This window comes from Genypterus blacodes, unplaced genomic scaffold (assembly GCF_046128005.1).
Source record: "Genypterus blacodes isolate CSIRO-AG114 ecotype Tasmania unplaced genomic scaffold, CSIRO-AGI_Gbla_v1 ptg000141l_1, whole genome shotgun sequence".
Taxonomy (NCBI): domain Eukaryota; kingdom Metazoa; phylum Chordata; class Actinopteri; order Ophidiiformes; family Ophidiidae; genus Genypterus; species Genypterus blacodes.
Genome location: NW_027466943.1, coordinates 467,137 through 492,943, shown reverse-complemented (window position 1 = coordinate 492,943; position 25,807 = coordinate 467,137). Strand labels below are relative to the sequence as shown.

At 41.8% G+C, this 25,807-nt stretch overlaps 2 protein-coding genes across 3 annotated transcripts in view; one reads left to right on the top strand and one right to left on the bottom strand.

Moving 5' to 3' along the window:
• Nucleotides 1–5,088, top strand: part of hsd17b3 (hydroxysteroid (17-beta) dehydrogenase 3) — a 122,324-nt gene extending 117,236 nt beyond the window's left edge. Inside the window, exons 3-12 of the mRNA XM_076165128.1 lie at nt 430–476; nt 701–776; nt 865–972; nt 1,114–1,181; nt 1,357–1,401; nt 1,505–1,539; nt 1,685–1,766; nt 3,277–3,342; nt 4,418–4,564; nt 4,649–5,088. Of these exons, the coding sequence (XP_076021243.1) occupies nt 430–476; nt 701–776; nt 865–972; nt 1,114–1,181; nt 1,357–1,401; nt 1,505–1,539; nt 1,685–1,766; nt 3,277–3,342; nt 4,418–4,564; nt 4,649–4,765 (791 nt within the window). The 3' untranslated portion in view covers nt 4,766–5,088. The remainder of the gene's footprint in view (nt 1–429; nt 477–700; nt 777–864; nt 973–1,113; nt 1,182–1,356; nt 1,402–1,504; nt 1,540–1,684; nt 1,767–3,276; nt 3,343–4,417; nt 4,565–4,648) is intronic.
• Nucleotides 5,089–11,435: 6,347 nt separating this feature from the next.
• Nucleotides 11,436–23,933, bottom strand: ercc6l2 (excision repair cross-complementation group 6-like 2). Of its 2 annotated transcripts, none has more exons than XM_076165164.1 (20): nt 23,643–23,933; nt 22,921–23,348; nt 22,695–22,811; nt 22,261–22,454; nt 22,063–22,156; nt 21,570–21,637; nt 21,203–21,410; nt 20,956–21,096; nt 20,551–20,667; nt 20,319–20,438; nt 20,146–20,217; nt 19,539–19,684; nt 19,332–19,427; nt 19,071–19,170; nt 18,744–18,896; nt 18,390–18,473; nt 16,274–17,318; nt 16,025–16,179; nt 15,372–15,517; nt 11,436–14,086 (listed from the first exon to the last, which is right to left on the bottom strand). In XM_076165164.1, the coding sequence occupies exons 1-20, from the start codon at nt 23,668–23,670 to the stop codon at nt 12,796–12,798; spliced, it is 4,803 nt and encodes a 1,600-aa protein (XP_076021279.1). In that variant the 5' UTR covers nt 23,671–23,933; the 3' UTR covers nt 11,436–12,795. The 2 variants fall into 2 exon arrangements, with proteins under 2 accessions (XP_076021279.1, XP_076021280.1); XM_076165165.1 differs by having other exon boundaries at nt 22,921–23,345.
• Nucleotides 23,934–25,807: the final 1,874 nt, after the last annotated feature.

Genomic DNA, 25,807 nt, shown 5'->3' with positions numbered 1-25,807 from the left:
TATTTATCCCAGCCGGGGTACATGTTGTATCAGTACAGCGTGTTAGAACAGGAGGGTCATGTTTAACACAAACAAACACTAGAAAGCATTTTCTGACTGCAGAGGAAGCCAGATGAGATAATACAGCTTTGACTCACAGCGCCCCTGCTGTTTAGAGCAGCCACTGCAGCACAGAGTGAGGCTGGACTCATCTTCACATTACATTACAACCATTTGGCAGACGCTTTTATGTAAGTCGCTTTTATCCAAAGCGACTTACATTACATTACCACCCTTCGCAAAGGGGGGAGCAATTGAGGGTTCGGTGCCTTGCTCAGGGCACCTGAGCCCCGGCAGGGACTCAAACTGGCGACCCTCCGATTCACAAGCGGAAGCTCTACCCACTGTGCTACTGTCTCCCCTTCACCAATCTTCCCACTCCTGTTTCAGTTGTGACTGGTTCCTCAGAGGGCATAGGAAGAGCATATGCATTAGAGGTAAGTGATTGTTTACTTCTTGGTTTTTGAGTTGAAATTGAAGATGGACACCAAAACGTAGCAATTTCATATTTTTTCTTGTTCATGTTTTCACCTCTGCTATGCTATTTTATTGGCCCTGAGTTACAAGACAGTATCTAAAGTGTGTGTGTGCCAGGTCATTTGGTGCTTTATATGTGCGTTATCTTTCCCATCTGTCACCACTGTGCCACTGCTTCCCCCAGCTGGCCACTCAGGGGATGAATGTGGTAATCATGAGTAGAACCAAAGAGAAACTGGACCACGTGGCCGAGGAGATAGGTGACTAATGTGCTGTCACTACTTTAGGAATAATGTTTTCCACCTGCATGAGTACAAATATTATTTCACAACATTTCCCTCTTCTCAGGTAATGCCACTGGACAGAGGGTGAAAGTGATCGTGGTAGACTTCACAGAGGAAAATATCTTTTCGCACATCGAGGAAGAGCTTAGGGGCTTAAACGTTGGAGTTTTAGGTTAGATATGTTTTCATTCCATGTTGCTGTTAAATCAAAAACAACAAAACACTATAACTATTCTGCCTGATCGTCGTGTATCGTCTGCCAAAGTGCTCTGGTCTATCCAGGAACCTAAATCTGATTTCTTTTATACTCCAGTCAATAATGTTGCCATGTTGCCCAGCCACATTCCACAACCATTCCTGGAGTCTGTAGAGCAAGAGCAGGTTAGTGGTGCCCTGGCAGTCTGGATTGGAGTGTGTGAATGGTGCTGTGAAATAAAGGCATTAGTTTGGCACCAGATCTTGTGACTTGACTGATCTCTTTACTGTCGTTTTAATAACATAATATTTTCCCCTGTCATCTGCAGTGACACTGAACCATGTGTATTTATGCTTGCAGATCATTGAAAAGCAGATCAATTGCAATGTGAAGACTATGATGAAGGTAAGTGATTGTATTGGCTGTTTTTAAAACTAATGAATACTTACTTATACTACTTTTACACGTTTCTACATGTCATTTCTTTCTACTATTTACTTTTTTTCAGATGTGCAAAATAATTCTTCCACGCATGGAGAACAGGTTTCCAACACATGTTTTCCTTAATATGTGTAAAATCTTGCAAGAAAAATAACGTGCTGAAGAACATTGTGTAAGAGCACTATATGCTTTTGACTGCATCTGTTTTGGTGTGTGTGTGTGTGTTCCTTTCTGTCCCTCTCCTCAGAGGGAAAGGGGTGATTGTGAATGTTTCCTCTGGAGTGGCCGCTTTCTCTTGCCCCCTATTCACTCTGTATGCATCAACTAAGGTCAGTACACCATCATCGGTGCACGGTGTGTCCACTGTGTGAGTTTTTAAAAGCAGGTATGTTTTATCGCTGTAAAACCCGGAAGTCCCGCCCTTGGTCCAATGACGGCAGCCAATGAGTTGCGGGGACGGCTGGTTAAATCTCAAAATCGGCAACGTGAAATTATTATTATTGTAGTTTAATGTTCTCGTTTATCTGACTCCATAAGATAAAAATATTTGTTGCTAGTGATAATTTAGTCTCTAATTGATTGTAAATAGTTTAAATAGATTAGAATAAGAAGTTTTAGTTTCTGATCATTATATTAGTGCGGGAATTCGGGATTCATTTGGCATTAAGTATACATTCTAAAATACACTAAAGCTGGATTATTTGCTCAAACAGGGCGTACTCATATCGCTAAAAAAAACTGCCACCGGCCGGGTTACAAGCAATTTTACTACACGATTGGGAGCGGTTCGGATGAATGTAAATTTATTGATTTGACACTCCTATCAACTCAGTGACGTGCATGGTTATACTTTACATGTATGTTTAACAGGCAATACACAAGACCAACAAAATATCATTCATTCATATAATTATCTCGATGATCAGATTTGCATTAATCCAGAGATTGCTGTGCATCACGTTTACTGCAATTTAGAAAACCGCAAAACAGATCCCTTCACCGTAGAGACGCGGAAATATGAGTCCCGTAGAAATACTAAAACAATCGCATAAATGATAATCAAAAGTATATTAAAGTTAACAATCATCAATCTATTTAACATTTGAAAGTTTGAAAGTCTCATAATTAAACAGATATCACCAGTCATTAACACTTGAATTCCCATCACATAGTATACCAGAATCCAAATATACTTTTCGTCTTTGTCACGAAGCAACGAGCAGTCTAAGCAGCGTTACTATTCGGGAGCGTCCTTGAACGGAGTGACTCCTCAAAGTCTATCACGCAACTGTGTGCGATCACAAAGTATACGCGGGGGCCTCTGCTTACTGGGATTCTCCTAGAAATGTTTCTTGGATTGACTTAAATAGAGAGTGGGTATGATGTCATCAGATTACTATGCGCCTTGTGAAGTTATTGTTTATCTTGCCCTGGCTCTGGTCTCCTGCTGTGTGAGGATCAGACCCCCTTTCTCCTGTGTTGATCTGCGATGTTTTCACCTAGCCTATGTTACACAGCAACAATACAATATAATAAGCATCTATGTGATAATCAGTGATCTAAAGAAGAAACCAGAGACAGTCCGGCAGTAGGGAATATTTTCTTCAATTTGGCTATGCTCCCAAATGTCAATGTAGTGTTGACAGTCTTCTGTATTGGAAATTAGGTAGCCCTTCTCCACTTGTTGTCACCTGTATGTTTCTCGGGCCCCCAATGGTGAAGGCCTCCAGCTCTCTCAGTCCTCTGTTATAGTTAGAGTTAGAGTTAGTATATATATCAATAATAATTGATATATATATAAATATATTTTCATCTTACTGTTCTCGGTTCCCCCTCCAGGTGTTTGTGGACAGATTTTCTGAAGGTCTTCATGCTGAATACAAATGTAAAGGGATTATTGTACAGGTATTAAAACTCAACATTATGCTCTTTCAAACTTATTTAAGAGGATGACTTATGAACTGAAAGGTTAAATTGCAAATTTCTACTGTATATGTGTATCTAACTGTTATACAGGAAACATACTGTATGTAACTGATAAGAATATTGAATTAATGTTTGACAAATATGAGGACAACTTTTGTTTTTGTCTGTGAATTTTCATAAAAGATTTAAAGCGATTTAAAGTGATAGTTTGGAATGTAACACATACCCGTTTTTGCTGCATATTGGACACATTCCTCCAAACAATATGATATGAGAGGTGACCCAAAACAAAAAGGAAGAATGCAAGTCATCTTTGTTAGAGAAAGTTTATTCCAGCCTCCTGGCTCCCTAGATGGCAGAATTACTGTGCTTTCCTGGCTGAACTGCGCTCTGAGTGCTATATTCATCTATTTTCGGTGAAACGAGCACCTTTGCTTTGTTTACTTTGTGCGCAATGACTTCATGCGATTGACTATGACACTGGAGGGCAATTCAGGCAAAACCAAATCTGGTTCTGCCATTTAGAGAGCCAGAACACTCCCAGCAGTGTGTGACCACTGTGACAGGGTTTAGTTGTAAAATTCCGAACTGTCACTTTCACCTTCAGTTTAACAATTGACATTGAAATAAACAAAAAAATGGACATCCTGTTTTTCTTATCCTAAAAGAGGAACTCCGTCAACACACATTCAGCTCAGTTAATATGTTTTGGAAGGCAATATTCAGCATGTAAAAACAACTGTATAGAAGGTGTTCAGTCACAGAGGAACTGACCTTTATGGCATCACAAGACTGTGGCCTTCTTACACACAGGACTCACCTACAGAACTGACCGTGCAGGATACATATCACAACATTCATACATCAGACAGGAATAACTATATTTCATTCAGCATTGTCAGGTTGAATTTCAAATGCACATGAATTAACCACATGTACAATTTGAATATATAATATGATAAAACCTGTATAATAACTGATCATGAATAAATGTCATGAATCAATAGATGTGTATATATACTGTTTATATACTGTATATATATCTTTTTCTTAGGCAGTGGCTCCGTTTGCAGTCTGCACACGAATGTCATTTTACACAAAGAGCATACTCACTCTGTCAACGGAGGATTTTGTCACAAAATCACTGCAGTACCTCAGAGCTGGAGACAATACATACGGCAGCATCAGTCACATCATACTGGTAAGAATCAATCATCATCATCATCACTCTGCCAATTAATATGGATGTAGAAAATTACCTTTTATTTTGTGTGTGTGTGTTCAGGCTTGGTTTCTGCAGTGTATCCCTCTCAAGATTCTCCATGCAGACTCCATAATAAAGAGCACACAAGACTTTGTCAAGCACCTGAGGCCTGTGCAGGAGCCGTCCACGTCTACTTAGCGTCAAACGCAAAATGTTGAAGTATTAAATATATTCACAAAAATATGAGTTAGCAGGAAAATGGAAAACTAACCAGGAATGTGGCAAATAAATAACGAAGAATATCAACTCATTATAAATGAAATTTTAAAATTGGAATTAAGGTTTTTTTCTGTGTTTCAAGCAAAGTGTAACACGACAATATATCCACATGCCAAGTCTGTTGTGATTGTAATGTGTGATGTATGTGTAGATGGATGGCTCAGTGGATGGATGGTTGGGTGATTGTCATCCTAATCAAAAGTGTGTTTTTCTGAATGATAAATGTTTCTTAAGTTGCTGAAGGAGATGGATCATTCTTGAAGCCTCCTAATGTAAAACACTGATACGACAGACCAGTTAGGAATGATTTGTGTGTGTGTGTACATAATTCCCTGTAGTCATAAATCTTTTAGAAAAACGTGAATGAAAATGAGTCTGCACCTAATTTAGTGAACTGGAGAGAGGCCGTACTGTACTGTTATTCACTGTATCAACACACACGTGCACACACATGTAACTGTCATCAGCATCCTTCTTTCCCGACCGAGACGGAGGAAACATTCAGTCAGATGAACGCACCACCAGATGACTTAACTACGGTGTCAGTGACTGTTGTGATAGCCACAAAACCATTTGGAGGTGGAAATCTAGGAGTTTCCATGTGATTACTGAGAAATTAGATGTGGATTTGATGCATACAGGATAATGTACAGTGTCTAAAGCATGCATGTCATTAATTCCTGCAAACGCATACACATGTACAGCACCCGACAAGCACTGACCAAACTGAAACAATCACTAATCACAGGCTGACCAGGCTGTTAAAGCAGCCATGATGGAAGATGCAGGGAAAGGGAGACGTGTCTAGAGGAAGGAAGAGAGGAGGGAGGTTGGAGTGACCCTGAGCTCAGATGATCCATGCCAAGCCGGCATGCAGGGAATAACTGAGAGGTCACCAACAGACAAGAATAAGAAGCTTTATTTATCACAGGCCACTCTTAAACTGTTCAACGGTTACAAAAACATTCATTAGTCATTAGAAGATGTCAAAGTGACGGAGGACAAAACTGGAAACCTGAAAGGCAATCTATTAAATATGATACAATAAGAACAATAAGAAATAATTAAACTGCACATCCTCTCTCCTACTGCACATCATCATCTGCTGGATTTGGCAATTAATTGATACAAAACTACAATTGATAAATTCTTAACATTCTTTTAATAAATGTATTCATTGTTTCAAAATAATAGTCACTATTTCCCTTTTCTGAGAATTTATATATTTTCTCCTATGGAGTTCACAGCAAAGATGTGAGCCATCATATGTCATCCATACATCATCAGATTTCACCTTATTGTGCAGCAATAATCAACAATAACAATAACTAAACAACTTCAATAATCTGGGGCCAGTGACACCGTGTCCCATGTCATATGTGTTTGCATTAAGAGACAGTAACATCATTTTGCCAGGAGATGGCGACCTCAGACTATTTTTCCATGGTAGAAGCCTTGGCTAAAGCGGGGTTGAGTAATTGGCGTTAGGCGAAATTGATGAAATCGTGAGCTGCAAACACTAAATTCTTTTGTGTTGACTCTGAAATGTGTCAGTTGAGCACCTGGGCCTACATTATAATTGGCAAACAGAGGTAATTTTCAAAATGCTTTCCAATCCTGCGTTTCAAGCCTTTTTATGTTCTCTGTCACGACCGCCATAGCACGGTTTCAATGATTGCTGAAAAGTACATCAGGAAATGTAAGCATAACCATTTGCCACGAGCCTTGACTTTCAATGGTGCAGCTGAACTAATTTGGACCATCACACACTATAATTTAATAATTTGAGAAAACCCTCAGAATGTCTGCTTTTAAGTGTGGTCTCTGCCAGATGACTATAGAAGAATCCCAGATCCCAGGCCAGCAGATACCATCGTGTATGGCCTCCGAGGGCATCAGGCAGGTGGGAGCAAAGATCTGGAGGATAAAATCTCATACTTAAATTATAGGTATGAATGTAAACAGATATACAAATGAACGGAAACATGTGGGTTTTCCTGCTGAACCTGAATGTACTTAGGTCGCTCTGACTCTGAACCAAGCCCATAGTTTGTAAGCTACGAATGAAAGAGTTTCTCTCAGTAGAAAAAGCATATTGCAATTTTGTTAACTAAAGCAATTTAAAGGCCAAAGACTTAAAAATGATCTATCAATACATACAAAATTAGTGTATTACTTCAATCATTACAAATGGCAACTCAGACACCTGCCTGCCTCAAGTTTAGTCCAGTTTGCTGAATAGAAACTCACTATGACAAACTGATGTAAAGGTGCGGTGGGTCCACAAAAATGGTAAAAAGGTAACTGTATCAATGTATTCCTTTTTTTATTCAAATTTATGCAAATTGAAATGTCATTTAGTTTAAACTGCAAAAACAACTTAATTAATTAAATGCAGTGAAGCGCCCCTCCCTCCAAACTGGGGATTTCCATGTGCTATTACCTGTAATATTCCTATACGCCTATAAACCTGCAGTTATGTGTCACTTACAGCTGAAATCAAAAGTTGTTTTCTTCCTTTTACACACGCGGGACTTTCCCCACCTGAGGTGCTCAATTTTGTGTTACGAGCACACTGCAACACCTTTAAATCTACAATTCTCTAAGCAACTCCCACATCAAATGAGGTTCTTACTCTCAAAGCTAATAAGTGAAAAACACCACTGCGGCAACCCAGCGGCGATAAAACGTTCCCTTCCTTCCTCAACAGAGCATGTGCAGCCTCCCCTGTCTTCACAGAACAATGGGTTTACCGTCAACAGGGTCATAATTTAACGAAATTATGAGCTGAGAGTGACTTTGACAAGTTTCACCTCTCTGACAGTAAATTCATAAAGGAACGGGTCAACTGGATTCACTGGATGACCACATCATACGTGGGTGGTCAGGACTAAGCAGACCTCTCCTAATGCAGATTGTGTGTGTGTGTGTGTGTGTTGCTAGAAAGCGATGGAGCTATGTGCTGCCTTTGAGGATGCTCCCTCTGTGCCTCCTCTATCCATTCTGGACACTGGTTGCTTGTTGTTTCAGTAAGCAGAAGGGCTCAGGGATGTTCCAAGACAAGCACACAGCCACTGCAGCCCACCCAGGAGCTGAGGTCAGGACCGCTAACCCTCAGACACATACGCTCAACCCAGACCAACATGATTTCCTAGGTTAAACCAAGAATCGGAGTTCAACACTGGAACTCATTCACTCTATTCTAGTGCTCCGAAGAATCCAATCAAGCGTAATAATTGTTGAGTCAAGATCACCATTTTTCCCCAAACTGGAATACTCAACAAAAATATCTGGAAGCTACAGTATATAACCCCAGTTGCCAATTACAGAATATATAAATGCATTACTGAGTCTATATTCCCTTCGGTGGTTTCCTATTGGAACATTTTCCAGTTCTAGAATGTGCTGTGCTTGTCAGTATGACACACCAGTATAAATCTTCAAATATTTATACTCCCTGACATATTTCTGTGACATAATTGCCACCTTGTATCCCAAACTCTGTTCTCAAGCACACCAAGTCATTTTTAGTTTTTAGAGGCACTTATTTCTCACAACAGTAATAATACCTCCCACTTCTCTCCGATCCACGACGGAGGTCTTTGAAACTCAAGAATATAATTCCAACCCTTCATCTTCTTCAAAAGAGCAGGCTGTCAGGGGAGGGCTGCTCCTCCAGAAAGGCAAGGCAAACACCGTGAGGAGGCAGAGAGCAGAGCGAAGGGCATGGATGGAAGAAAGGGATGCAAAGGGGTGAAGGCAGAGATGTAGGTATGGAGGGAGAGGGGGAAAGAGGTGGCTGGTGACTTCCCTGACAGGCCTGTGCTCACATATGGCGAGGCTTTGCTTGTGTAGCCTCACTTCAAGGCGAAGGGCCCTGCAAACATAAACAGTGGAGAGGCTGCAGCTGGAGCAGGGAGGCAGCCGTTTGCTTACCGAGAACTCTCTACACTAAACAATGGATCAAGTGACGCACGGACCTTTGGCAGTGCAACAGAGACCCGAGCAGCTCAAAAATGCGTTTATATCTCCCCTCTCTCAATATTTACCCCATGGGGAAACACACAATTTTCCATTCCTTTTGTTCTGAAAGGGGGGAAAAGAGGAGACCTCCTTCCATCCCTCTTCTGTCTGTCTCCCAAATTTGAGACATGAGGAGTTAGAGGGGACAAGTGTTTTTTGTGAGACTGTTTGCTGGAGTGTTTAATTAATGTATGACACTGTCAAAACCCAGAGGAGCCTTGATCGCTGCTTTGTTTCCAAAATACCAAATACAAAATTACCTCAGTTTAATGTTGAAATTACAGTTGTTGATTGGATGAATGGTCACAGAAAAAATTCATAGACTCTATGATAGTTCTGCCCTGATGATAATGAAGAGACAACACACACACACACACACACACACACATACATACAAACAACTGAAAAAACTACCATGGGCCAACTCTAAAATTATGCAATTACTCCAACATAACTCAAACTGTATCTGTAATGTTACTTTAATCTTTTCCTGTATGACAATAATGAATAAATAAACACAGTCACTTGTAGATGTTCGTACAGCTGTCAGGAATAAAGACTGAGGTTGAGCCTCTCCATCACTGCAATTCATTGATATTCAGACAGTCCATTTTCAGGGAAAGGGACAAAATAAGGATTACACTCTCTCTCTCTCTCTCTCTCCCTCTGTGTGTGTATATGAATGTGGATTTGAGGGACAGAGTTTGTCTATGTGCAGGGGAACGTGAGGTTTTGTGTGCGTGTGCATGTTTGCGTGTGTGCGTCTGTGTTATATCTCTTTTATGATGGGGCACAATAGGGAACGGAAGGGCCCAGGAGCCAGTGAATTAACCCAAATTACAGTTGCCCGGGTAACTGGATAGGAATGAGGGGCAAATGGTGTGTAATTTCCTAATGAAGGGGGAGATTTCTTCTTTTTTCAGGGACCTCCTCAGCCTGTTACCGTAACAACGGCAGGACTCTGTACCCCCTGAATGGAGTTGATCGCTCGCTGAGTCACTTAAAAATTCCCCCATAGCTCTTAGAATACAAACTAATTATCCTGTTGGCTCATAAACACCAATGAAGTCCTGTTACATTGTAAATTAAACCAAGTTCTTAATGATAAAGACGTTATTTCTGTACCCTGAGGGGGAATCACACGCTCATGCTATATGCCTCTTAAGCCTTTCATTTTCATTCACATTTCCTGTTTGCAACAAGTGCCTGTTTGCAGTGAATTGGTTAGATTCAAACACGACATATCAAAGCAAGTAGTTGTACAATAAATCCATACAAAACCCAATTATGACTCAATTTCTATGTCTTGGTTTCCTTTAAAAAAAAGTTTAATCTAATCTACAGTGACACTAACTGGATATTGTGGCCAAAACATCATTATCTTGAAGTGATTATCAGGACATTGTGGACATTGATAAAGCTTGAAGGAGGAATGGAGTCATGGTTATATTTTGGCTGTGACACCTGAAGCTGCACCGGGACTTGGAGTCAGAGGAACTCATTGAATTTTATTGCCATTATAGACAGGAAGAGCATATGAAAACCTGCACCAGATAAATAAGCTGCGGTCGTGACTTATGACTTGTGACGTGACAGAAAGTACGTTCACCTGGCTCACAGTTAAGTCGCCTTTTAACACCCAGAGAACCAGTTCATTAGACAAGTCTAAGCATTGTAACCTGAAGCTGTAGATGATTGGAAGCACATCCAGGCTGCAGGTCAGCACGGGTCAGCACTCATTCACAGCTTTTCACTAATCAAATCAAACCAGGTGTCACAAGCCGACTTCTGCAAATAAACTCCTGGCAAGCGGAGAGCACAAGGCCAAGGGGCCGTCGCTACGTCGGTGAGTCTGACTGTCTGGATTTGTACCACACTCTCAGACTTCTACCCTAGGTTTCTGTGGCAGGAAATGTAAGCGGACCTCTCACACGGCCCCTGACATACAGAGACGAGGCGCTAATAGGAGAAAGGGGAAAAACATTGTGTCTCAGGTTGGTATTTCTTGCTGTGTGGGCATTGATTTGATTGAAAATGCAGGAAATTGCAATTTGCTGCACCATGTGGCATGGAATAAACTAAAATTCAATCATCACACAGACTTGTCAGTGTCACTCATCACTCTCGGCAGTCGTATGTCTCACTCCAGATTCTTGGCAAAATCCAGCAGTGAGGCGAAAGGATAAAAGGAGCTTTGTTTGCTACTGAGCCGTGTTAGTTGGTCTCCATTAGCCTGTAACCACAGTCAGTCAGTCTATTGTGAATAAAATGCTAAGCCTCTCTGCTATCTCACTTGAACCACACTATGACTACAAAAAGAAAGATAGAGATCTGCAGGCCTCAGTTGTGGGTGAGAGAGAAATAGGGAAGCAGAGAGGGAATGGGTTTGTGGGTGGGAAGAGAGAAAGGGCTTTTTATTCTCCTCCGTCTACGATTTGAACAGGTGTGACAGATGTATGGCCTGAGTGCGAGTGCGCGTGTGTGTATGTGTGTGAAGATAATCATGCTCTACCTCCCAGAAGAACCTCATGCACACACACACACACACAGCGTCATGTTCTGTTCAGACACGTTGTCGTCTTTTTCTCTTGTTTATTGATAGCTATCAGCACTTTCTCGTTTCTGCTCAACAAAACACAACACTAGCCGCTCTATCTGGGGTTCTGCTTACTTCAGTGCGACAGCTGAAAGAGGTCCAACACAGCTGTGAGGTTCAGCACATGCATGTGTGTGTGTGTGCGTGTGCGCGCGCACAAATGCTGACTTTGTTTTTACATTACAACTAAGCTATGGGTTTGACATGAGAGGAACTTGTTTTGTAGAGGGACAGATCCCTCTATTCCCAAACCCAGTAACATCAGTCACAAAAATCTAAATTAACCAAAACACACACACACACAACATAACATTTCATTAATTTGCCTTGGAATGCAAAAAACAAATGGCCTCAAATTTGTATAAGAATGGTGATTATCTCAGCCACACTGTTTTCCACTGCCATTGTTATTTCACTAATGGCACAGCAGCTTCCACTCTGAGGGGCGTTTGAGCACAACTGAGACAAGCCACATATCAGATTACTATGCAGAGCACTGAGCAATCAAGCCCAACCATCCATACACCATAAGGGGGGTAGTCAGTATCCCATAATGACAACAGCTCATGTCTGCAGCATGTTAGGTTCCTCCATTTCATATAATATCAGGTGAAGGAAAAGTTTGAATACTAACACTGATCTTTAATGTCACATGGAATTGTCCCTCGAAAGCAAGAGGGACAATTCCATCTTCCACTCTTTCATGCCTCTGTGAGATGTTTGACTTTTAAATAAATTCTCAAGCTCCAGCCAATTCAATACAATACAGTTCAATAAAAATACAGTCCTTTCCTCTAAGTGAAAAATATCAAAGAAAAATAAAGAAATACAAATGCAAAATTGTGATAAGAAATACTGACAAGAAATACACACCTTTCTACTCTTTGGGTGGTTAACATACTTTTTAATCTAATTCAACAGACATGCATGGCCGTAGCTTAATTTCAAAATGAGAAGATTTAAACTATGAATAAAAGGTAAAAGACAAATCTTCGATGGACAGATAAAGACTGAAGCAGGAAAACCTGCTTTAAATATCTAAACAATAATAAACCATTGACTAACAGGTGCCTTTCAGGACACTGCCTACATGGCAACAAATCAGGTCAAATTAAAACATAAAAACATTAAAAGCAGAGAGAACAGTGAATCACAGTGAGGAGGCCAATTTCAATAAGTCTTTAAGGTTTTGATGTGTGATTTGAAACAGAGTCCAGCTGACGGATGTGTGGATAATGCAGTGCAATGATATTTAGCAGTTTTCCTCATGACAGTAAAAACCACCAAATAAAAAGAAAACACTAATACAGTCGACTTTGTCAGCCCTGTATTATTTTTTCCAGAGGAACCTCTTATTAGTCTTCCAGAGTTCACCGCCGTTCCCCTCCTCTTCCCTGGACCTCGTCCTCGCTGCTAGATTTGTGCTGACACAAACCCTCTGCACTTCTGACAAGTCTGTCAACCTGTTAATACTCTCTTCATTGCCCTCATTCAGGATGTCCCAGAAGTCTTTGCGGCTTCCTTTTGAGGTCTGCATGGGTGGAGTAACCTGCTGTGAGGCTGTTCTGCTTGAGGATGGAGAGGATAGAGAGTCTATGAGGCCTTTCGAGCCAGAAACAGCACTGAGAGTGACTGTGGACAGAGAGGCCGTAGTGGGGGAGTCTCTCTGTTGGGCACCTCTAGATTTAGGTCTTAACAAGTCATTAAGGATAGAGGTGTCTCCTATCAGATCTGTGAGGAGGGAGTGATGACTTGAGGTAGATAATGCAGGTTCAGGAGTGGCCGGCATCAGAGGGTTGTTTCTGTGCTTTTGAGCAATCTCACTGACCTTGCAAGAGGAGTTCTGCTCCTGCTTCTTCTCCTTTCCCTGCGCAGTGGCTTTGGATAATGTGGTGTTCCAGCCAGAGCAGACGTCCAGAGAAGAAGGGGTATCTCTGTGTCTGTGGTCCAAGAACACAGCTGCCTCCTGAGGCTCCCGACCACTGCTGCTGCCCTGATCCAAGCCAAGACCACCATCAGCTCTGAAGGCTACAGAAGTGGAAACACTACCCCTCTTTGTCCTCTGCTGTCCTCTTGCACTGCAGTCTGTCTTCTCCTGCTCCTCTGACTTAGAGCTTGGAACATCACTTAGTGGCTTTAGAAGATTCCTTTGTGTGACCTTCTGCTTTTTATGTGGCTTTGGAACAATCTGTGTGTTTCGAGGCTTTTCAGAGGGTTCTGGAACATAATTCTCTGGGCCCGTATGCTTTGTAGGAGGCATTGAAACCTTGTTTTGTGGGGTTCGAGGCTCAGTCTGGACTTCTAGGTCCTCTTGATGGCATTTAGTTTTCTTCTTAAATTTTGGAATATTCCTTTGTGGGGTTTTAGCCCTTGTGTGAGACTTTGCTGCGCCCACCTGAGGCAACACTTTGGTGGATGATGATGATGGAGACGATGTTTTGCCTGAATCTGGTTGTGGAAAGTTTGTGGTGACTGTGTTGGCCACCTCTGGGTGATTCAGTGAGGTGTAATACTGTCGAAGCCAAGCCAGTCTCTGGGCCGCGGTGCTTCTCAGAACCTCTTCAGCAAACTGATGGACTGAGGGGATTTGGAATTTAGCTGCCATCTCCTCCAGCTGCTGCCTACACACAAGCACACCGATAATGAATAATGATTATGATATGTGTATTCAAAACCACCTTTCAATATCCTCTGAACCTATGCTAAATTCCACTGCTCCAGATAGTATCAGGTAGTCATTTTGCAGATGTGGACATAATTTACTTTAAATAACTATAAAAAGCCACAGTATGGTATCACCAGGCCCATTCCATTAATCAGATATGCTGTGGTCCCATCAGACTGGCTCAGATGAATAGTTCTCAGTGTATTCAGGAACATATCCAGACACCGTTCATTATGAGGCCTTTTTCCTGAGCTACTCTGCAGTCATTAAAACTTCAGCCTAACCAGACTATGGGACAGAAATACATCAAAACCGCCGGTGGTGCAGCAGCATTGGGAGCTATGTGCTGCTACCATCTGTGACTTTCAGTGGAAAAACAATACGTGAACGCACAGGCTGTAAGAAACGATTCAAAACTGCAGCAGCAAGGTCAGATGAGGTGGATATCAATATTACTAGGGTGTATTTTCAATCCCAAGCAAGCCTCTGGGCAAAGGTACAGTCTGTCCCAGGGGGGAATAAAATTAGAGACACAAAGATGTCTGTGTGGGTCTGTGTGTGTGTGTGTGTGTGTGTGTGTGTGTGTGTGTGTGTGTGTGTGTGTGTGTGTGTGTGTGTGTGTGGGAAAGTAAGGGGTTGGGGTGACGCAAGAGGACAGAGGTGTGTGTTTGCGTGTGTGGGTGCATGTTTGAGGTTGTTTGTGTGCTTTAGGATGTGTGTGTGTGTTGTGTGTGTGTGTGTGTGTATGTGTGTGTGTGCATGTGGTTTAGAAGTCCTCAGGCAATCATTTTTGGTTCGTCTCAGGAGGGCTGTGGTTGTGTCGGGGAAAAGTCCTGCAGTGTTTGGGCCTGAACATAACTGGGTAATCTTTGGCATGATGCTGGGAAATCAGTGGACGGGGGAACTCAGAGGTGGTCTCTCTCTCTCTAAACACATAACTTGTATACACACATACACAAAAAAATTCCTGAAGCCCAGGTTGGGGTGCTCAAGAACCATACCTGTGGTGAGCTTTGGCCTACTTCCCAACACTGCCAGGAATGTTCCTCCCCTTTATTCCACTCTTTACCCTTTAGTTCCCTTTATCTCATTTCCTACTCTGACTTGTTTTCGTATTTCCTACTTTGTTTCCTTGTCTGCACTATTCTGTCCATTGTCTTGTCTTCTTCTTCCCTTGCTTTGCCCACTCATGGTTATCTCTCCCTCTCCCTCTCTTCCTCTTTCCTTTCTCCTCCCTGTACCTGCATATGGCCTGGGGAGTCTCTCCGATGATGACGGTGGTGTTGGTGGTGTGGTGGACACTCTTGTTAGTGAAGGTGACTGGGTGGTCCACGCTGGGCTTCTCTAGCCAGACAGTAGCAGAGAGGGGTGGACTGTCTGGTTGGCTCTGGAACCACACGAAAGGAAATCAGGGCTGAGGTTTGATATTATTTCTGCATCTCACTGTGTCTCACAGACCTTAAGCTGTTCTAAAGCTGAAACTACAGCTCAGTGCCTCCTGACATAGCGTTTCATTCTGCAAGTGTGCTAATTGTGACAAACTTTAGTGCCAAAATGTTATTATGATATTCTTGAAATGTCTTTAAAAAGCTCTCTCCTTGAGATTATTTAGTTTTTTACACAACTCTAATAAAAAATGTTATTCAGTGCAATATATGTACCCTAAAAGGTGACTTAAATGATGTAAAGAGACATTTCTTTTTTAGTATCAAGGAGTCACTTTAACCGGAATAATGTAAACATTTTTCTTTCTTTTCTTTTTTTTTGACATCTCAACATGAAATTAGACACAATGACCCACATTCGAACCAGATAAATCCAAAACCCAAAGAAAGTATGAACACCAAGGGGTGAGAGGAGTTCAGGAGAAGGAAGAGCATTGTGGGACAGGTACCTCTTGGGTGCCCAGCAGGTGGTTGGCTGGAAGCTGAGAGTACATCTTGAGTTGGAACACATCCCGCACTGCAGCTCTGCTAATCCGCTCCTCTGCCTTGCTTCCGCCTACGATGTGCTGGTTAGAGTGGGTGTACACTACACCCTGGACGCCCCCTTTAAACATACACAGACATCAGAAAGGTTGACATGACGATTATTAACACCAAAACTGACGTACTCTGATATAGAAATAAGCAAAGAATCTGACCTAGCACACAATCAATGGTTCCATTATTTCCTTTGGATATTGGGGAAGTTTGACATTTCAGTCCTGTGAATGAAACAGCTTTAGGCATCTCTGGGCGTCTCGCTGTGCTCCTCCTTTCTGTCGATGCAGCTCTTTGCTCAACTAAAGGCAAATCAGCTCTGGATCTTCCTGCCCTCTGAGCTGTTAAAGTGCATCCTGTACTTCTCCCTCTCTTAACAGAAGTGTGTTCATCCTCTGAGGATGTGAATGTTTCTATGTTTCCTGTGTATTTGGACCTGGCCAGGTCCCTCAGACCGGCACTTTGCCTCTTTCTGCCGTAGTCAAGCCTTCCTCTCTCTCCGTCTCCTCCTTTACCATATGAATTTAAAGGCTCCTTCTTGGTCCAGGTCTTTGCAGCTATGTCCAAGTCCTCAGATTCATCCGAGTAACCCTGAAGCTGGTGCACTCTAGGAGTTGTAGCTTTGAGCTTGTAAGGCTTCTTTTTGTGTGACCCATCATTTTTCTCATTAACTATCATGTTCTTCCTCAGCCACCCTTTCGCAGCATCACCACTCTCTTTCAAAAGAGAAAGACTCTCTTGTCCACCCCCATCTTCATCCTCCCCATCTTCTCTCTCTGAACCACTGGAGATGTGCCATGTTTTTGTTGTAGATTTAGGGAAATGGACTGGCTCGTTCCCTGTGCTGGACTTCTTATAGATGCCAGAGGAGGAACCCTCTGCCTTGTTTCCTGCATCCTCACCGTCTTCCTCAGTGGAGCTTTCTTCCACAGACCCTCCCTTACCTGGACTACTGTCCCCGTCTCCTGAGCCTGGTTCACCTCTTACCCTTTGAAGCAGTCTGGAGATACCTAACTGGAGGAGACTCATTTGACCAGGAACGGTGGCACTACTCCCGTCCCTGGCACCTTTTGCTGTTGTGTCAGGCGCTTTCCTCTTAACCCCCTGCTCCTCATCGTCCTCACTCCCACTGCTGAAGTCCAACACCCCTCTGTTGTGTTGATTATTCATAATGGGGACATTTACAGGTGACGACCTTCCAGATTCCTTTAATGAAACAACAAAATCTTAAGGACACATAGATTGACATAGATGAACCTAGGTTGTCTACATTAACAGAAATATAAAATCTAAATCAGATTATCCTAAAAACATTTCGAAAAGCAATTACGGTATATAAAAAGATTACAATCATTCTGTTCACCAGTCCATCTGTGGATTTATTATAGTGCTAGTAATATCTGTTGGTAAATCATAATAAACATCCATACAACAAATGGTTTCCTACATGATGTAATGTGAAACAGGGCCATAACATCTCCTGGAGTTGAGCCTTTAGGGGAGCGACCACCAACAGTGATTCTTATCTCATAAAATGTGCCAATTAGCTGAATCTTCCCTAACTCTCCAGTGGTTCTCTGCTGGTGTGTGCAGGCCTATTTCCGTGTCTGTGCGTGTTTCTTTGTGTGCGTGTTACAGTACCCCAGTGTATGGCATATTTGTTTTAGTCTGAATGGCCCCGATGGTGGAGCAGTCCGGTAAAAAAAAAGGACAGTGTGCTGCACAGCGGAGACTTGGCTGGGAACTGTCACGAGTTGATAAGGAGCGTCACTGTGTAAATAAATAGCTGGATAGACCAAGACAGACTTCAGTGTGGTCTGCTTCCTCCATTAGGACACGAGGTAATTATATACAGCTGTGTGTCACTGTATCAGAGAGAGAGCGAGCGAGAGAGGGGGGGGTGCTCATTCTTTGCTATATCTCTGGATTGTAGTAGATTGAGGGTTTAAAAATGTTTATGCAAGCCAAGGACTCAAAAGTGGTATTGACTGATCCAATTTTATACTGTTTTGTCCGAGTTAGAGCTGTTTTTTCTCTTAAATGGGGGAATGTCTAATTTTGGCCTCTTGAGCGGAGAAGAGCGATTATAAAGCCGTTGTTAAATGACGTTGTGTGGGTTGGTTGACTGACAGACAGGAAGGCCCCTTTGTGAGGTATTCCTTCATTCACGTGGGAAATGGGGGGATAAGTGGGTCGCTTGGGAAAGGAGAGGGAGTGAGGGATGGGAAAGATGAGTGCCCCATGTTCTGGATCGCTGAGAACGTCAGAGTTACTCACGCTAACTCCTTTCGCCTCTTCCTGCTCCTCTCCGTCTGTGCGTATGCTTGTTGTCATCACTCCGGCCTCCACTTGTCCTTCTCGCTGGAGGAAAAGAACAAAACATCAACACAACAATATTTCAATGTACTACACCGACCTAACAGTATCATCATCACGCACAACAGAATCTATTTTTGCTCTTCATTTCCCAAGACAATTACTAATAAGTTATGACTGATGGTGGAAGGTGACTATGACAAACAATGAGCATGCTGGTTTAGCAAGTGGAGAGTAGAATGGCTCTTTAGTCTCCAAGAACGACATCATCAATCACCAAACGTGCAGTAATGAACAGCCTTTAGGCTATCTGACCTCCAGTATCGTGCGGGTGAGGCATGTGCCCTGGGTCTGCAGTCTGAAGAGATTCTTGATCCCAAACAGCTCTCCTTTATGTCCATCATTCCCCTGCACTGCCTCAAAGTACCGCCGGGCGTTTTCCTTGCCCACCACTGAGCACTGCAATTGCTGGAAAAATGGGAAAGAATGTACAGAAAACGTGTTCTGAAAATACTGAGTCAGACTGGTAGTAAAGTTGTGAAAACATTGTCGAAATAAGAGAAGTGGAGATGTCAATGCTTCATCAGCCATCATACATGGTACAGAGTAGAGAAAACTCAAAGACTGTGTGTTCTCTGGTACCTGCTTGTAAATTTGTCTGAGGTAGATAATCTCCTCCACAGTCCCCAACGAGATCAGCCTGAGGACAGTCACATCCCTGCACTGGCCAATGCGATACGCCCTGCGCACACGCACACGCACACACACACGCACACACACGCACACACACACACAAAAAGGTGCAAAATTGTGTTTGTTCATCATCACTTAATGCTGAATATGACATGGTTGGATTTATCGGTTGCTATGGTGGGTCTTCTCAAAATGTGGCATAGAACCAACCTGTCGATAGCCTGGAGATCATTGGCTGGATTCCATGTGGGGTCGAAGAGCACGACCACATTAGCCCCCACAAAGTTAAGACCGAGACCACCTGCCCTGTAGAGCAGTCAGCGATGCAAGATGAACAAACTGCACATTTAAGAAACAACAAACCACATTTGTTTTGCTTATTTAAGAGAATATTGCTCTAACTGGACTCAGACTGACATGGTGGAAACCAGACAGAGGTTTGTGTGAGGGCAGCTGTTGAACTCTTTGACAATCTGGAGTCTCTCTTTGGCTTTGGTGGCACCGTCCAGCCTGCTGTAGTCCAGCCCCTCTGCCATGCAGTAGCTCTCTAGCACATCTAACAGCTGAAATGTTCAAAACACATACAACTGTGTAAACACTGACACAAACCCAAATCCACTTTAAATCTATAATGGGAATGTATTCATCATGAAGACTAAGGGGTTTTTGTGAGACTTAAAATACAAAAATCATTAAGCAGTAATTTCCTTGAAAAATAAAAAGGACCTAAAAGATGACATCATAGTAGCCTGAAGCAACCAAATGTTATCATACTGTCTCAGGTGACACCAGCCATTAGTCTCTGCTGCCTTAACTTATAAAACCCAGAGGGAACTTGTCTGCTAACTGTTTTTTCTGCAAACAACTTATCTATTCCAAAAGCAGCAGTAATTGAGAGTTCAAGCCTGTTGGTGCTAGGAAGAGCTGATAGTCGAAAGCAGCCGTAAAGCTCCAAAACCAAAGAATCATCAATCGTCTACTACAAACGTCTCCTACTACTACTGATACAACTCTCATACATTACCTTAGTTGAGAGGGAAAAAAGAAGCACTTTATCTCGCCTCTGCATGTAATATTTCAGCAGTGTCTTCAAAACCTGAAGCACAAGACATATAAGTTTACTAACTGAGGATTGTACATATATGACCATAAAGGAAACTACTTTAACTAAAATGTTAGTTGCATTGATGAGCATACCTTCATTTTACCACTGTACATTGGGTCTGACAGGGATTCAAAGGCTTCAGTTTTGCATCTCTGCACAAAGTCAGGAAACTTTTGGAAAACCTTCCCACAGATGTCACTCACATACTTCTCCTACAAGAAAATAATAGTGATATATAACTGTATGATGTGGTGTTGACTACATCTGGAGGAACTGGCCAAATACAGTAACTCCAATGAACTGGTTTAATAAGGAGGCTTTTACCTGCTTTTTGCTGGTGCCTGCGGTGGACTGCAGCAGTGCTACATGGTTGGCAACTTTCCTCAGTATGGCCAAGTAACTAAAGTACAACTCATGTACTCTCACACCCTCAGAGTTTTTCTGCAATGAAAGCAAAACATAGCAATAAATGACAGCCAGGGGTTAGATCTCCAACTAAAATCTCACTATAATACATTCTGTGTAACATCACAAATGGAAAAATACATTAGATGCAGACACTGCAGTAAAAGTAAAACAACAAGCTCAAATCACACATAATCTGCCAAATGTGACAAAGTGCTGAAAACTAAGTGAGACAATTAACAGATTATACGTCGTTATAAGTTTTATAGATTTAGCTTTCATTCATATATGTCAAATAAAATCACAACCAAGCATTGAACTGACATCATAGCAACAGCGCCTGCGGGTCCTTCCACTTTGACAATCACATTTCTCTGAAGACCTCAGCAGTAGTGTCACATCTTCAGAGTCCAGCACTGTTTGATACACCGTCTGCTGAAAGTCTGTCAGCGAGCAATACACCACCTACAGGAACAATACAACTTCTCTGACACACAGTATGCTTTAAGACATAATAGGTAAAAACATCTGCCATACAAATGATCATGTTCAGCCAATCAGTCAATCCTACCCTGTCGTTCTTTTTAGGCAGCTGCTCTTGGATCATAGCTTTAGTTCTTCTGAGAAACCAGTGAGAGATCTTCCTCGCCAGGGCTCTGACAGCCTTCCTGCCTGTTGCAAGCGCTCGTTTGGTTGCACTGTGTCGCTGCCCTTGTTCAATCTGATCTGAAAACTTGCTTTTGAAATGTCCCAAGCTGCCGAGACACTTAGGTATAGCCCTAAAAACAAAAGGAAATAACAAACCCCAAAGCTTATTTAAGTGATTTGTCTTTGCAAGTGAAAAAGTAGCAAATTACAAAATTAAGCGCATCATTTGTGTTCAAGCAATTTACATCTTTGAAATGCAACTGTAAACATGTGGTTGATACCAGACTTACCAGTCCATAACACACCACAACTCCTCAAGGTTGTTCTGTAAAATGGTCCCAGTGAGGCCAATTCTGACCTAATAGAGATGAAGAGTAAAGCAGAGTTTAGTGTGGCTCCAAGCAACATACTGTGTTACACAAGACAAATATGCTATGCCAACTTTTCAAATATATGTACATACTTTTCTCCCCAGGTATTGTATGTTCACAGAATAATTTAAATAAATCACAACACAATCATATATGCAGATCTAAATGCAGACACTAACCTTATGCAGAAGAAAATCGATGATGAGGAATCAAAAAGCAAAATACTGAAATGTATTGGATTGCACAGGCGAATCCAGTAAAGTAACAGCTGATTGTATGTATTTAACACTGTTCATTTAATGTGATTGTGTGGGACAACTCCAAATAAAATGGTGAATCACGTCTCTGCTATTAAAAAAATCCACACACCAACAACACAATGCAAGATATAACAAGCAAAAGCCCCTCTGACCTGACATCTCAGCCCCTTCATGGCCTGAGTAATTTGAGAGTTTGGATTCTTTATCTTGTGAACCTCATCCACAATCACAGCAGACCAATCTATGCTGCAGGGAGAGGAGGACACACAAATGGATCAGTTTCATGAAAGCAGAGCACATGTGCAGCTCATGGTGATAGTGGGTGTGTTCACTGTGGATCCTCCATGTACCTATTGAACTGGTCCAGACAAAGGCGAAGAGTCTCGTATGTAGTGAGGGCGATTTCAACACGGCCCTTTCTGATGCGAGCCAGCTCGTCTTCTTTCCTCAGCCCGTGGACCACCACACACTGGAAGTGACCCCACGTATCCAGCTCATCCTTCCAGTTATAGAGTACAGACAGTGGGGCCACGATCAGGAAAAACTAGAATAGAACACAGACATCCAGCATTGTCATCACACTGATTATTGATATAGGTTCTCTTAATACATTATATTGTTAAAGTTGGTCTGGCTCAAAGCACATGCCTCAACAGTAAAACATATAACATATTTAAGAACCACAGGGGTCAGACGTACTCATATTTGCAGTTTGAAACCAAAAAAAGGGAGAAATACTTAATCTTTCCATATCTTGGTGTCAAGAGCATATTGCAGTGCTTACTTTGTTGGGTTTATCTTGCTTGGAGGACATCTGACTCTGTAGAAACTGAGGCCTGTTGCTCTCAATGTCCTCCCACGTGCCTTTCTTGTGCAGCACAGCAGCGAGAAAGCCAATGACCTACATGATATGATGACAGAGGTAGAAAATGAGAGGGAGCCAGATTGAGAATAAAAACAAAAATACATTTTTACAATCAGCGAAAAACAGCAGCTACTGTGCTTTGTACCTGTACAGTCTTTCCCAGGCCCATGTCATCTCCAAGGATACAGCCTCTGGTACGGACATAATTGTTGTAAATGAACCTGATCCCTTCTCTCTGATAATCCCTCAGGTATCTGTTGATGGTGTGAGGGACTTTCTCTCCACTGACATGACCCGGCGTCAGCTGTAATGGCACACAGGCCTGGGCGCGGAAGACACTGCAGGGGAACACTGGTTTCTCCTGAGCAAAGCTATTCAAACCTGGTTTCGTAATTTCTGAGACTGGCACAGGCTCTTCCTCCACACCCATATCTTCAACGTGACCAGTGAAGGTCACCCATGCGGTGGTGTCATTACTGAGAGAGGTGGTGGTCAGTCTGCGGATGGTGGCTTCTCTCAAGGTGCCATCTGTGGGGTCAGGAGCCATACACCTGTCACCTTCACGCCATGCTGCTGCACAACAATAATAACATTTGATCAGTTTGTTGACACCCGCTACCTAGTTTTCTGGCACCAGATATCAAGGATCGTGAGTGAAACAAGACTGAATTTAGCAAAAAGCCAAGTAAACAAACATATTTCAAGAAATTCATCTATCAAACGAAAGAACACTGCTACTACAACTGATGATTCCCGCATATTCTGTATCTTTTAAGTGCACACCACTCACGACATTATGAGCAAGTTGACGTTGTCTGTTAATCGACTGAGCAAAAATAGTAGTAAGTAAAATCCCGCATTTCAGACCTTTTTCTCGCACAGAAGCAGCAGCCATCAGGAGACATAGATAGATAGATACTCTTATTATCAGCTTGTTTCTATCTGCTGACTTCGATTCCTGCTAGCTGAGTTAGCTTAGCTATGCTTTACGCTGAAGAATAACGACACAAATTCCGTCGTTTCTTATGAGTGAAGGTGGAAATTATTCGTCACATTATCCTAAAAAACGTTATTCTTTATACTTGACGCGTTCAATCTGCCGTAAACACACACACACACACAGGCACACATAGTTCCTGCTTCACTGCAGCGTTCAGACTGTTTACCTATCTTCACCACCAGCACCGCACTTTCTACATAATCTATCGCTGTTACAAATGACAGAATAATCTAAATGTGGTCAGATTTTAATCTAGTTAAGATTCACTGAAACATGTTATAGTTTACAAAATCGTCCATGTTTTTTTAAATTTTTTTGGCCACCGTCACGAAAAAATTGAATACGATTCCAGTATTGGTTGAATTAACATATTTCAAGGTCAATTATTATGATTAATTTTTAGAAAAAGCAATGAGCATTATTATTTGAATAATATTTCTCAATGATAATACTCGTCGCATATTCGTAGTATTATTTGAATAATAATAGCACCTATTCACTTGAGTTTCCAACTGAGCAGATTTGAATGTGTAAAGATATTTACATTTTTTTAAATTTTCAGATGTGACAATCAAGCGTTAGACACTATAAATACTATAAACAGTTTTTGAACATTCATTTCAATCAAATAAATTAACTCAACTAAAGATAACTCAAATAAAACCTTAATTATGTAGTAAGAAACCAATAGTGTATCGGGTTATAAATATGTGTAAATATGTGAAGTAGTATTGACAAGTGTAAAAAACTCTATTCCTGGTTGCTGGGAGAAGCCAGAAAGAAGTTGGCATTTCATACAACCTCCTTGAGGTGTGTGAAGTTTCTGTTGACATGAGCAATACTGTTTTGAAATGTTTGTTTGGTGAAGATGAATGACTCACACATCAGAAGGAGATGAAGGGAGGAAAAATGAAGGAAATAATATTCTGTGAGGCCGGTGCAAGAACTACTCATCAGGTACATTTATCATAAATCAGTCTGAAGAGGAAGAAACAAAACTGCTTATCATCCAGTATTGCTCAAGAATCAAGGAAAGGAGCATGAGGTCTTGTCAGGGGGAGTATGAGCACTGGCGTATAGTAAACACATTTCAAAGACATGCAAGTGGGTGGGCTGTGGAGATCTGATGTTCATCAATAAGTTAACTTTATCGTTCTCTGTTGCTATGCGGAATAGACTTGTAAACACAGAACAATACTGTCTCAGTTCTCCATCCACAATTTGACTTTGTCTAAACCTTGACCGCAATGCTCCAGATGAAGCAGGACTAAGACTGCTTCTTGCTATGGTACATTGCCATACAAAAATGGAACTTTTTGTTCCTGTTTTCTCAACTCTGGAAATTTATGGGGCAGGTGCCACAGATGTTCTCATAAAGACGGCCCAAACAGTGATGTCAAATGGTTTACATACTGCATTAGATCTTACACACACTTGTTCTCTCACTGAGCCACAAGGGCCTTCCCTGGCCTCATTTACAATAACACATTGAGGCAGAGGCAGATCTAGTTGGGATAAATAGATTGTTGGCTGAAGATAAGGCCTTCAAATCAACAGTACTTCTCACAGTACACTGGTTGGTTATGTTGAGAGGCTCATTAGACTGCTTTCTTTTCTTAAGTGGAATTTAGATTTATATCTTGAATTTAGCTTTGCTTGTTGCTGGATTATAGTAACACATCAGCATATTAAGTTGACGAAGTGACACAAGATTGATTGCTCACCACAGGATGACCACAAATAACCCACAACAGACCCAGAAAAAGGCTTTCTGAGGATTACATTGATTTTAGGGATTCTATGTATTGACTTGTGACCATGAAGGAAACTCAAGTACAGCACAAAACGCAAAGGTTTTCTTGCTCTTTATTTCTCAGTAAATCAAGAGGAGAGTAGTAAGTGCATCCATCTGACTTTGCAGTGATAGTCATCACAAGATGGTGATTCTAGAAAAGCTTTTTTTAAATCAGCCTCTTTAAGAACAATAATTTCATCACATTTTACAAAACCTATAAGACTTTAGCTCACCCAT